At 49.2% G+C, this 12051-nt stretch overlaps 5 protein-coding genes across 5 annotated transcripts; 2 read left to right on the plus strand and 3 right to left on the minus strand.

Annotated features, from left to right (window-relative positions):
• Positions 1 to 1221: 1221 nt before the first annotated feature.
• FPOAC1_000405 (uncharacterized protein) lies at positions 1222 to 3119 on the plus strand (the record flags this gene model as incomplete). Its single annotated transcript, XM_044845020.1, has 10 exons — positions 1222 to 1658; positions 1719 to 1795; positions 1841 to 1914; positions 1965 to 2035; positions 2088 to 2162; positions 2214 to 2440; positions 2498 to 2609; positions 2657 to 2784; positions 2836 to 2997; positions 3046 to 3119. 10 exons carry the CDS (start codon positions 1222 to 1224, stop codon positions 3117 to 3119), a joined length of 1437 nt encoding a protein of 478 aa, XP_044710936.1.
• Positions 3120 to 3650: 531 nt separating this feature from the next.
• On the minus strand, positions 3651 to 5591 carry FPOAC1_000406 (uncharacterized protein; the record flags this gene model as incomplete). Its single annotated transcript, XM_044845021.1, has 5 exons — positions 3651 to 3943; positions 3993 to 5006; positions 5059 to 5262; positions 5315 to 5412; positions 5539 to 5591. The coding sequence occupies 5 exons, from the start codon at positions 5589 to 5591 to the stop codon at positions 3651 to 3653; spliced, it is 1662 nt and encodes a 553-aa protein (XP_044710937.1).
• A 641-nt stretch (positions 5592 to 6232) lies between these two features.
• On the minus strand, positions 6233 to 6939 carry FPOAC1_000407 (uncharacterized protein; the record flags this gene model as incomplete). Its single annotated transcript, XM_044845022.1, has 2 exons — positions 6233 to 6799; positions 6859 to 6939. The coding sequence occupies 2 exons, from the start codon at positions 6937 to 6939 to the stop codon at positions 6233 to 6235; spliced, it is 648 nt and encodes a 215-aa protein (XP_044710938.1).
• A 525-nt stretch (positions 6940 to 7464) lies between these two features.
• FPOAC1_000408 (uncharacterized protein) lies at positions 7465 to 9078 on the plus strand (the record flags this gene model as incomplete). Its single annotated transcript, XM_044845023.1, has 1 exon — positions 7465 to 9078. The coding sequence occupies one exon, from the start codon at positions 7465 to 7467 to the stop codon at positions 9076 to 9078; it is 1614 nt and encodes a 537-aa protein (XP_044710939.1).
• A 321-nt stretch (positions 9079 to 9399) lies between these two features.
• Positions 9400 to 10817, minus strand: FPOAC1_000409 (uncharacterized protein; the record flags this gene model as incomplete). The annotated part of the gene is made up of 3 exons (XM_044845024.1): positions 9400 to 10210; positions 10270 to 10435; positions 10550 to 10817. The coding sequence occupies 3 exons, from the start codon at positions 10815 to 10817 to the stop codon at positions 9400 to 9402; spliced, it is 1245 nt and encodes a 414-aa protein (XP_044710940.1).
• Between the last annotated feature and the right edge of the window lie 1234 nt (positions 10818 to 12051).

Below are 12051 nucleotides of genomic sequence, written 5' to 3' on the forward strand. Positions count from 1 at the left end.
GCAAACTGTCCAAGATTGGTATCAAGGATATCCTGTCCTGCCGAGCCTCATCCCCTACGGCCATTGAGGTGGAGTACAAGAAACACTGAAAGGGTCATGCCATGCTCACTTAGGTCTGACCAGGACGAGGAGGGAAATAATTACGGTATACCCCAGCACGAACGTCGTTTCGAAGCTACTTGTGTCTTCACCTTCTCACAATCTCCAGTATCGTCAGGTTTCCCCACACGAAGTCCACATCCCGCGGATGCATGGCAAGGGTCGCCGACGTAGCAACACGTCGCATCTCGACTATCACTGGACAGAGCTGTACAGCTGCTCTTCTCTGGGAATAGTCGTCTTTGACTGGTGCGAGTGCCCACCCATCTCTATCCTGATCCAGTTCAATTGATGCCCCCCGAATATCTTCCCATGCATTCGCCTGGCGTCATGTCCCAGTACGCTTGCTATCGTGGCAACGCCTGAGAAGTTGATTCAAGCTGGCGCACAAATCTCAACTTGACAGACACACACCCAATGCCGCGCTCGCTAAGCACAATCATCTCTTCTCGTTGGTGTAATCGTCTCAATGAAACCCAAGTTGATAGTCTTGATTCTGCAGACTTATGTACAATGCGAGCGGCATCTGACCATCAGGTGGACCAAGACCCCCGGACTTGAGGCCTGGCTTTAGTTGAGGCGACGACAGGACGATGGATCCCAAGAGCCTCGGACATTACGTGCATCGACCTGATGGGCTCACTCTGGGCTCAGAGCGAGAACCGTGCACCAACCACGTCAGGGAAGGTCGTGTGTATGGCTAGACTGGTGCCAGTACACCTGTTTATGGTGTTGAACAATTGTCCGGATCGGATCACACGTTATTGACGGCTTGCATACCCGTCGTCCCCTCTTCTTCCATTATTAACCAGGGATCTCTTCTCAAATCTTGAGTCTATTCCTGGTCTCTCATCTGATTCAAGATCTCACAATTGACCATCATCGTCGGTTATCTACACTTTTCTCAATATCATTAGTTCAGAATACCTCCACCAGTACTATCCATTACTCCGCACACTTCACCGTATACGTTGGCTCGATCGACCATTTCCACTGACACGACTGTTGTTGGCGGGGTGGAAGGATAAGGCAGAATCAACACCATAGCAGGGCCAATCGTGGTCTCTCTCGTTTTGTGATGAAACAGAGACGCCCACTCGTATACGCATTCTATCTCTCATGATGGAGATGGTTCTTGGTGATCAACTTGAGATTCATTTACTTCAGGGCTGTTGCTTGGAGGCAGAAAGGGCCGATCTTGTTGCACTTCAGTTGCTGGGACTTCACAATGCCTTACCCGATGGCAACCACGCTCATCTCATGATGCTTATTGAAGAGATGAGAGCCTCTAGCCAATTGCTTTTTGAACTGCCCGAGCACTGCAAGGTCCATTTCTCCCGTGTTCCCATTGTGCTCGATTATCTTGAGATTCTCCTTCCTTGTCTATCGAAATCGCTGCGGGACATCACTGCCTTTTACGAAGACCGGACACAGACCAGAGAGAATCGTTGGCGAAAGATGTATCATTCCATGACTGATGAAGCTGGAGGTCTCTCGCTTCCCCAACGGTTCATCCTTTACAATCGTTTCCTGACTTTATTGCGAGAGTTGTTGACAAGGTTAGCCAGACAGACATTTCAAGGTCACCTCTAGGATTGGAACTAATAGCCATTGCGTAGATCGCTGAGTTTTGACTTCAACACCATGGAAACCACCCGGGTTCAGCTAATGGAGCTTAGAGAAGCCCGAAACATTCGTGAGAATATCGTCTCCAGTTCAATGCAGAGCTAACGAACAACAGCTCCTCCTCCTATTCGTCTAAACTCTACTTCTCAACTTGACTCTGTGCTAGACGATGATTCGAGCACCATAGCGGTAAGTCAATTCAACATAATTTCGAACATGGCTTCTCACAGAGTCAATAGAACATACATTGGTCTGAAAAGATCTTTTCTCTACCGCTACCATCTCGAACTGCACTCAAACATCAGCAGCCGTGAGTATTCCATACATCATCTCACTGCCCATAGATCCCTAACAGTTCTTAGTTCAAAGGCGTGGGGGCCACTACTGCCTTGGGATAAAATCAAGATGCCCAGCGATGCGAAAATTCTCTTTATGCGGTAAGACCAAAATGCAGTTGATGAGTGTTGGCCTCAGACTGACAGAAACAGATCCTTCAACGAGCGCCAAATAACTTTGGTGGTGTATGAAACTGCACAGGATCAATGCCCCTACTTTCTTCTACGGACGTTCCACATGGGTACGCCTTGGTTCTCGCTTCGTGGGGCGCATGAGCTTGTTGTTGAGCGTAACGGGAGTTGTCTTCAGTTCTGGCAATGGAGTGCCAACGACCAATGCACCAAGAAATGGGCCAGCCTTTGCTTCCTGACATGGGAAGGTGGGTCGAATATCCTTGAGACCTACGTTTGGTGTACCGAAATGCTGATGTTTTTAGAAATGGTGTTGGTGTATTGTTGCTTTCTGTCATTCAAGACTCGCGACAACCTCACCCTTCGAATGGCAAACGAAGACCTCAGTCTCTGGGGTGAACGCAAGTTGTTTCAAGCGTAAGTTCCAAATCCATCACTTCGCCGATTTATGCTTAGTTAATTAGCCGAATTGTGGATGACCATTTTATGCATTCTCTTATCGTCTATGAAGACGTTGTCTCCAAGGGCCTCCGTCTTCACGCTGCAGTCTGGGAAGGCGATCTACGACAGTGTCCTGTCTGGACAGCATTCAGTACGTCAAAACTTTAGCTTTACACAACATATTACTAAAGAGAGTCTCCAGTCACGCATCAGTCTACTTCGACGAGATGGATTAAGAGAGTGAGCAAAACCAGAGTTCGCTTATCCGACATTCATCTCTATGTCTTTTGTCAGGAATATCGACAACAGAACCAGCGGATCAACCGTTCTGGAGCCTTTGAAATCAAGTTTGTTAGTGAAGAAGGTCAGTCGTTCATCCCATTGACTATGATGCAGAGGCTTACATACACAGCGGCCAAACGTTTCAGAGATATATTTGCTCCCACGTTCACGGACGAGAGCACGACGACCGATACAACGGCCTGACGACTAAAGATAATCTCTCCGCGTTTCGGGCATAAACTAACATTACGACCTCGGGCCCATGCCAACTATTCTACACCATCCTTTTTCCATTATTCGTAGCCCTTTGAACCCGGTTTATGCTTTTCCAGCGACGGCGTCCCACGAGAGAAATAACGGCTTGATGATTCACGAATAACGATTTTCATTTTCAATTTTGGTAATAAATCCCGAGTGACAGGAAACAGAATGTAAGATATTTAGCATGGCTCGTTTGCCATTATGGTCAGTTGGTGGACTCGTCTCGCGTCTTGAACATAACGATATTAAGAATGTTTTATACTGCGGCACTAAACTCATACTACTATTACTACTGTGCCTGCTCTTGCTTCTCAAAATACATCATCTTTTCACCAATTGGGTTAGTTGGTTGGTAGTTTCAAGAACGCTCAATTTCTTTAATATTGTTGTACGCAATAACAACCTCAGAATTATCCTATGCTTGCATCCATCTCTTCAGTTATTGGTCCAAACACCACCTATTATGTTACTTGTTTAGGTCTTGACATCGGGCTCGTCACGGCCGACATGCTCCTTGAACTTGAGGAGCTCAGTGGCAAACTTGACCTCCTCCTTCAGGAAGTCTTGAGCGTCGAGCTCGTACTTTGAGGGGTCGCTGGTGTGTTGCTCAATGTACAGGCGGATGGTAGCTCCGGATGAGCCAGTGCCAGAGAGTCGGACAACGATACGGCTTCCGGAGGAGAAACCGGCGTACAGACCCTGCTTGGAGGCGACAGATCCGTCGAGGTCAGTGTATGAGAAGTTGCCAGCCTTGGTGACCTTGCGACCTGGAATAAGTTAGCTCCTGTTCTTGTAGTAGATATTAAAAATACGCACCCTCGATGGTGCTGCCAACGAAGTTGGAGTCAGCAACAAGCTTCTCTAGCTCACCGACAACCTTGTTGGCGCCCTCTGAGTCGACATCCTCGTAGTCGTAACGGGTGAAGAAAGTACGTCCGTACTTGGTCCAGAACTCCTTCTGGATCTCCTTGATCGAGGGGGTGACCTCGGGGTTCTGGACACCAACACCAGCGATGATGTTGAGCCAAGCGATAACGGCCCACAGACCATCCTTCTCGCGGATGTGGTCACTGCCAGTACCGAAACTCTCCTCACCGCAGATGGAGAGCTTCTTAGCATCGAAGAGAGCGCAGAAGAACTTCCAGCCGGTGGGCACCTCGTAGCAGTCGAGACCTTGTGCCTTGGCGACAAGGTCAACGGCGCCGCTGGTGGGCATAGATCGAGCGAGACCGTTGACACCGTTCTTCTTGAAGTAAGGGATGAGGTGGGCGTAGTGGGCGATGATGGCGAGGGAGTCACCAGGAGAGACGAAAGCGTTGGCGCCGTAAATCATGTTTCGGTCACCATCACCGTCAGAAGCAGCACCGAAGGGAATGTTGTTCTTGTCAACAACCTCGACCAGGGAGTGAGCGTAGGTAAGGTTAGGATCGGGGTGGCCACCGTTGAAATCGGGGCTAGGGATACAGTTCTGGGTGGAGTTGCTCAGTCCAAGCTCCTGCTCGAAGATGGCCTTTCCGTAGGGACCAGTGACACCGTGAAGACCGTCAAAAAGGACCTTGAAGTCGGGGTGGGTGGAGAAGAACTTCTTGATAAGGTCAAAGTCGAAGATGTCCTTGAGCATGGCAACGTAGTCGGCAGTGCTGTCGATAACCTCGACCTCGAGGTCGCCGTAGGTCTGAGTACCAACAGTGGTGATGTCGACATCGGGAATGTCGGCAATCTTGTATGAGGTCAAAGTCTTGGAGAACTCGTAAATCTTGTTGGTAACGGACTCGGGGGCAGGGCCACCGTTGGCGAGGTTATACTTGATACCGAAGTCGTTCTTGGGGCCTGTTGGTGGTTAGATTGTGTTATAAGTCCGGAGGTATATAGTTAAACTCACCACCAGGGTTGTGGCTGGCAGTCAGGAGGATACCTCCAGTAGCCTTGCGGATACGGATGACATGGCTGGCAGCGGGAGTAGAAAGGATACCGTTCTGGCCGATAATGAGCTTCTTGACTCCGTATGCGGCGCCAATCTTGGCAATGAGCTGGATAGCCTCAGGGTTGTAGTAACGGCCATCACCACCAATGACGAGGTTGGAACCTACGATTGGGTTAGATCATGTTCCTTGTTTTACTGAAGAGTAGCTGCATACCCTCAACACCCTCAGGGATGGACAGCAGAATGCTGGTGATGAAGGACTCGCTGTAGTGAGGCTGCTGAAAGACGGTGACCTTCTTTCGAAGACCAGAACTGTTGATGTATGTCAGTCAGTAGAGCTTCAATGGACAAGGAGTTGCTCGGTAGCTTCCGGGACAGTGGGGGAGCACAGCAGGAAGATCATCCAGGTTCAAGGTGGAAAGACAAGACTAGACTTACGTTCCGGGCTTCTGGTCCTGGAAGGGCTTGAACTCAACAGTTTGAACGCCCATGGTTGTTTGATATGGTAGAGTAAAACGAATAGGGGAGGATATTATGAACTTTCTTTGGGAAGATTTGTTGAAGAAAGAGAAAAGGAGGTGAAAAGAGAAGCGAATGTAGCGGTAGAGGATGTCGAGACGAGATGGGGATGGGGATGGGGATGGGGACAGGGACTGAGACAAAAAGAGGGGAGCTACAGGGAGGAGGGAGCTCTCTGGTGGGGTAAACGAGATGATATCACTCAAGCTAATGGAGGGGCAGCACAATTGATACTGTGTTTATATGCGAATACTACAGGTAAAGTACAGTGCTTACAGTGTTGATCATTTCGTTGAGATACAACATTCTCACGTAAATATGAAAGAGGTAGAGCTCATGATGGAAGCTGGTGGATATGACGTCCAATGTGTCCACCTGAATTAGGTACCCGTAGTGGCTACATGACCGAAATATTGGCATGGAAAAGACAGCACAAGCTTAGGTACCTATGGAGAGTTGGAGCTAAAGCTTACAGCATAGAGCTATTAATTTATGAGCAGCTAATAAGGTAAGTAGCTCAATCATGACACTTGGACCTGTCTTAATGAAGACATCCCATCTCATATAGTAGTATTTCATAACCCACTTCTCAAATCATAATAAAAATTTAAAGCTATTGCTTCCCCTTGTTAGGCTTGTTCTTAGCAGGCACAACATCAAATGTCGGTCTAAAGATGACCTCCCTGTAGTACTTCGCCTCCTCGATACTCTCTAGGATATCATCCCTCGCCTTGTGTAGTCCCTTCTTGTTAGGAACCTTGTTCACAATCCTCTTGGCCGCCCAACGTCTCGCAGCCTCCTTGATAGAGCTGACATCCAGAATTCGGTGGTGCAGGTGTCTCATCACACGCTTGTAGGGCTCTCGCCTCAGGAATGCTCTATCGCAGTGAACGCTGTTGCCTGCGAGGAGACCACGCTTGCGCTCAGGGATGAACCGCGTGATGTACTCGTAAAGGGCATCGGCAGCTTGCTCTGGAGTAGTCGTCGACTCAAGGACAGCGGCGGTGAGACCGGATTCTTCGTGTGTCTTTGTGCACCATTCGTCCATCTGGTCAAGACGAGACTGGGGGAAGTGGATGATGGCGTGAAAGCCTTCTTCGTCGAGAATCTCAAGGTTTCCTGTTGTAATAATGCAGTAAATCTCTATGATTTCATCATTGTCCTGGTCGAGACCAGTCATCTGTAAGGCATATGTGAGCTTAAAACCGTTCATTATACCACGTAACACGGCATACCCACCTCGCAGTCGATCCATACAAGAGGATCATCGGTAGCACTCTTTGGCTGGGTATCAGCCTGGCTTTCTGTAGCTGTAGACATTGTTGCAGAATTTTGGATGGTTGCAATGTAACGTTCAAGCCAAAGAGCTGTTGGCTTTTCTCATGAAGCCATCAGAGAAAGCATATCTTCACTAAAGTCAGTTTAGTAATTATTTAGTGGGGTGAAAGATTGGAACCACCCAACTGCAGTTCACTTTAGTTAGTACACACACGTACAGGTAGTGAATCAATGCGCTGGGACGTTGTATATATTAATACGTTCTACCTTATTGGCCACCATCTCAACTTCTACAACACGATATACGAAAATCATTGCAACAACAACAACTGAATGCTACGTTCTACGGCATTATATCTCTTGCATTTCAGATCTATCGTTGCCTGGTTGTATGTTCTCGCTGCCTAGCTACCTACTCTAAAGTAGTGTCTTGGAGTGTCTGGCATCAGACGTTCTACTCAACTGGACCCCCCAACAAAGATATTTAACTTGCCTCTCTTAACTCGTATAATATCCAACGTCGCATTGAATCGAATACACTACCTATACAATCTCAATACTACCATCATGTCGACATTAGTAAACAACCTCTTGTCAAAGCTCTCAACAGACCAATTTGGAGGCTCAAACTCACAGCCCCAGCCGCCTCCCAAGCCAAAAATGTCCGAGACACCACCTCGTTTCCTCATAATAGGTGCAGGATCTCGAGGACAAAACTATGCCGCTGCCATTGACAGCGTCTCCAACGGTGTAGTCGCCGCTGTTGCTGAACCTCTCAAGTTCAAGCGTGAGTCCCTTGGCCGGGATCACATCTGGGGTAATGGCTCCCCAAATGAAGGCCAATCGTTTCACGACTGGCGAGACTTTCTCACATACGAGCAAGATCGCCGAAGGAGAGTCGCTGCGGGAGATGAAAATGTCCCAGAAGGTGTTGACGGTGTTTTTGTTTGTGTTCTTGACGAGATGCATCGTGAGGTTATCGTTGGTCTCGCACCGCTTGAATTACACATCATGTGTGAGAAGCCTCTCGCCTGCTCTCTTCAAGATTGTGTCGACATGTACAAAGCCATGCGGCCTTCCCAACCCTCAAAAGTCTTCTCTATAGGTCACGTACTGCGTTATAGCCCTCACAACATCATGCTGCGCAAGCTCCTCGTCAAGGATCGTGTTATTGGCGATATATCAAGTGTAGTTCACACGGAACCTGTGGGCTACTGGCACTTCTCTCATTCGTACGTTAGGGGAAACTGGCGTAATGAGAGCACCACTGCCCCGTCGCTGCTAACAAAGAGTTGTCATGACATCGACTTGTTACTCTGGCTACTCTGCTCTCCGGAAAAGTCTGGACAGGGAGAACCACACATTCCTGCGACAGTGTCTTCATCCGGTGGCCTTCATCTGTTCAAGAAGAGTAGAAAACCCAAGGCAGCAGGATCCGCAACAAACTGCACAAAGTGCCCCCTTGGAGACGAAGGCTGCAAATTCTCAGCAAAGAACATCTACCTCGGCCCCAAGCTCAAAGGGCTTCAGTCCGGCAACACAAGATGGCCCGTCAGTATCGTCGTCCATGACATAGAGGATTACCCATCTCACGAGAAAAAAGAGGAGCTAGTTATGAAAGCCCTCGAGGAAGACTATGACGAGTCGACACCCAAGTCCGAGGTGCAGTCCCGGAACTGGTTCGGCCGTTGCGTCTTTGAGGCAGATAACAACGTCTGCGACGACCAGTTTGTCACAATTACCTGGCCTGAATCAACTCAGCCAGCAAAGACAGCGACTCTACACATGGTTGCCCAAACGACCAAGATCTGCGAGCGATACTCCCACTTTTACGGAGAACATGGCGAAGTCTACGCCGACTCGCGACGCATCGTGGTTGACGACTTCAACACGGGCGAAACAAAGACTTATCGTCCTCGTGTCGAAGACCTTGGCCATGGTGGAGGAGACTTGGGCCTGACACGTCAGTTTGTCATGGCGTGTGATCGTGTCAAGAATCATGGCTGGGAAGCTCCTCGTGCGCAGGATGAGTTTATTGGATGCACTCTCGATGAAGTTTTGCGAAGCCACGCCATGGTCTTCGCAGCTGAGGAAGCGAGACTCGGCCGAAAGGTCCTTGACTGGGAAGAATGGTGGGACAAGGCTCTTGGAAAGCAATTGGAGCTGAAAGGGCATGCATGAGCATTATCTTGGCTATGATGGCCATGCATTTCACGGGTCTGTATGATTGGACAAGTTGATAAGAATAAGTAATGTTAACGTCACGAATTAGTTCATTTAGCAGGTATAGATCGAGGCATTATCATATTTTGAATTCATCAGTGAAATAACCCAATTAGGTCTGCCATATAAAGTAAAACAAAAGTTCATGCAATCGATTAGCCATGCAGTTGTTGAATCGCCTTGAAAATCCACCTGTATATCCAAATAGTCTTTGCCTTGAAATCCCCACTCATCCAGAAATTGAAACTCCTTTTACTCCCGTCATGTCAATCAAGACTTCTAGCTAAGCTCAGCGCGGTTACCCTCGTTTCCAAGTGGTTGAACAGCGGGCAACTCTTGAGCTTGGGGAGTTTCGTGGCCATCCTTGTTAGGACCCGGGCTGGGTGTGAATTGTCCTGGAGGAGGGGAAGTGGACGAAGGTACTCCATAACCTCCAGCGCCATACTGAGCAGGATATTGACCTTGCTGGCCGAATGGCTGGGCGTACCCCTGAGGCTGAGGAGAGTAGCCGCCGTAGCCAGGTTGCTGATAGCCTTGGGGTTGTCCGTATGGAGCAGCCAATGAAGGATCATATGGCTGTTGGTAACCTTGGAAGTTTGAAGGCACGCCTGAAGGATAGGTAGCGTTCGAAGGCGAAGAAGGAACGTAACCTCCTGGGCTCTGAGGGTGCTGGGCCATCGCAGGAGGGTTTTGCGGGCTGCCACCTGCTGCTGCTGTTGCAGCTGCGGCGTTCTTCTTGCGACGACGGAAAAGCAGGAAAGCAGCCAAACCGACCAGAGCAAGAGCAGCGACGCCGCCAACAACGCCACCGGCAATAGCGCCGACGGGAGTGCCCTTGTCGTCGTCTTTCTTATCAGTTTCTGTCGCTGACGCGGAAGTTTGGGTTACTGTGGTAGATGCGTCTTCTGCGGTCGCAGATGCATCTTTCGTCGTCGATGCATCGCTTTCAGTAGTGCTCGAATCACCGGTAGCTAAAGGGTCGGAGAATAGAAGTGCAGAGCTACCCGAGGTGGAATCACAGGCAAGTATCGTGTAGGGGTCGCCAGATGTGGTACCGACCCAGGTGTGGCAGTACTTGGCAGTCGCATCACTGATATGAGTTTAGGAACAAATCGATTTCATCAGTAGGGAGTTTTTTAAGGAACATACCAGCAAAGAGTGTGAAAGTCCTCGAGGAAAGCACACACAGAAGCAGATTCGGTGTAAGGAACGCAAGATGTCTTCACTGACTTGCAAGCCCGGCCAGTTTCACAGCATCCAATCCAACCGTTAGAATAACTGCAAGTGGCGACGCTGGAAATACATGTGAAGGAATCTATCAAGATCATGCTGTCAGCAAATCAATCCTTTGCAAGTAGAGTTCACAACTTCTTTCATCAGGTGTTTTGGTGACCGCTGATGCGCTCTGTCAGAACAGGGTTCAACTCACTTCCTGCTTTACCGAAACCACAGGTCATGGGCGCTAGGTCTCTCTTTCCCATAGCAAACTTCAAGTCCATGGCACCAGCAAGCTGGGGGGCCTCTGTTGGGACAGGACTCCATCCCAAGGCGATATTAGCTTGTTCGCCAGCCTCAGGGCCATAAATGCCTGTTTGACGAGGAGGTTCCCATGACACTTCTTGGTCTGACTTGAGCCAACCCGCGGCGGCTGGCGAGCTGAGAGCCCCGAGGGCAAGTAGAACAGCGGAGCGATGCATCGTCGTTCGATATCGTGTGGTTATTTCGAATCGATGCCGACTTCAAGGTGTTTTATGTATTCAAATCCCACCGCTTCGTTCTTCCTTTCGGCAGTGGCGGATCGGTACTGTTCTGGGGGCGAGGATGAGGTTCGTTGTATAGGTATCTCCTGGTGTAAGTGGGTCTGTACCCCTCGATATAAGTGAAGCTATTCCGACTTGTTTCTAAGCAGAAGCCAGAATGAACACTGATAGAACAACGAAAAGAAGTAGTTTAAGAAGAGAAAGGCAATGCCAACACAGGGGTCGATGGGGGTTTTGACTCTCTCTTGTGTCTGGGCAGCACTTTTGGCGTTTTCGGGTCCGAGGAGGCTGACAGGCCATCTCGACCTACACAGGAAGTGCTACAAGTAGCGTTCAGTACCGCAGGGGACCCCAGAGGACGCTAAACGAGATCAATGGCCACAAGGGGACCTTTCTCTGCTTTCTGAATGCTCCAAATTCACAGCCCCTGTCCGCTCCAGCACGATCTTGAGCTAGTGGCGCCATTGAATGACTCTCATTGGCATCAGGAATCTCTAGTGCGTCGAGCTGAATATACCCCTGCTCGGTTTGAGAGAGTCGACAAGGAATGGTCTGCTGGCTAACATCCAGCCTTTTGCAGACTCAGCCCCCAAAGAAACAACTCAACTTTTGGCAGTAACAGAGAAACTTATTCTCTAGAGCTTTGCTAGTTATTTTTGACAATTCCATGACTAGAACTAGCGGAGCATCTGAGGCAACAGAGGCATAGCTGTCAGACTTGATCGGGGCGGTTTGTGTGATAAAACGTCCCGTCGCTGTGTAAGTCCGACAAGATCTCGTCTACGGATCGAATGAAGTGTGACCGACAATCTTTGGTGGTGGAGCTATCTAACGATAACTCCGCAGCAAAGTGCTTGGGCTCGCTTGTACCGGTACTACGCATAGCAAGCTGTCCTGCATTTCTCATCCGTTGTCAAACGGACCTCCAGCCTTCCTAGGTTGGGCTTGGGTGAGCTGCCCCTCTTTGCTTGTCTCTAGGCTTGAGACAATATCGAACGCACCAGTGATATGCAGAAGGCGGGAAACAGGATAGTTGCTAGGCTGTATTTTGTCAAGGCTGTGCCATGGCCAAAGCAATGCTATTCCTTGAATTTTTCCACGGTTACGTTGCAGTGCGCTGTTGAGATGGTCTGTATCGTTTCTGGGAGGTGCATGAGGCTGCATTCTCGAA

Source organism: Fusarium poae, chromosome 1 (genome assembly GCF_019609905.1).
Source record: "Fusarium poae strain DAOMC 252244 chromosome 1, whole genome shotgun sequence".
Classification (NCBI taxonomy): Eukaryota; Fungi; Ascomycota; class Sordariomycetes; order Hypocreales; family Nectriaceae; genus Fusarium; species Fusarium poae.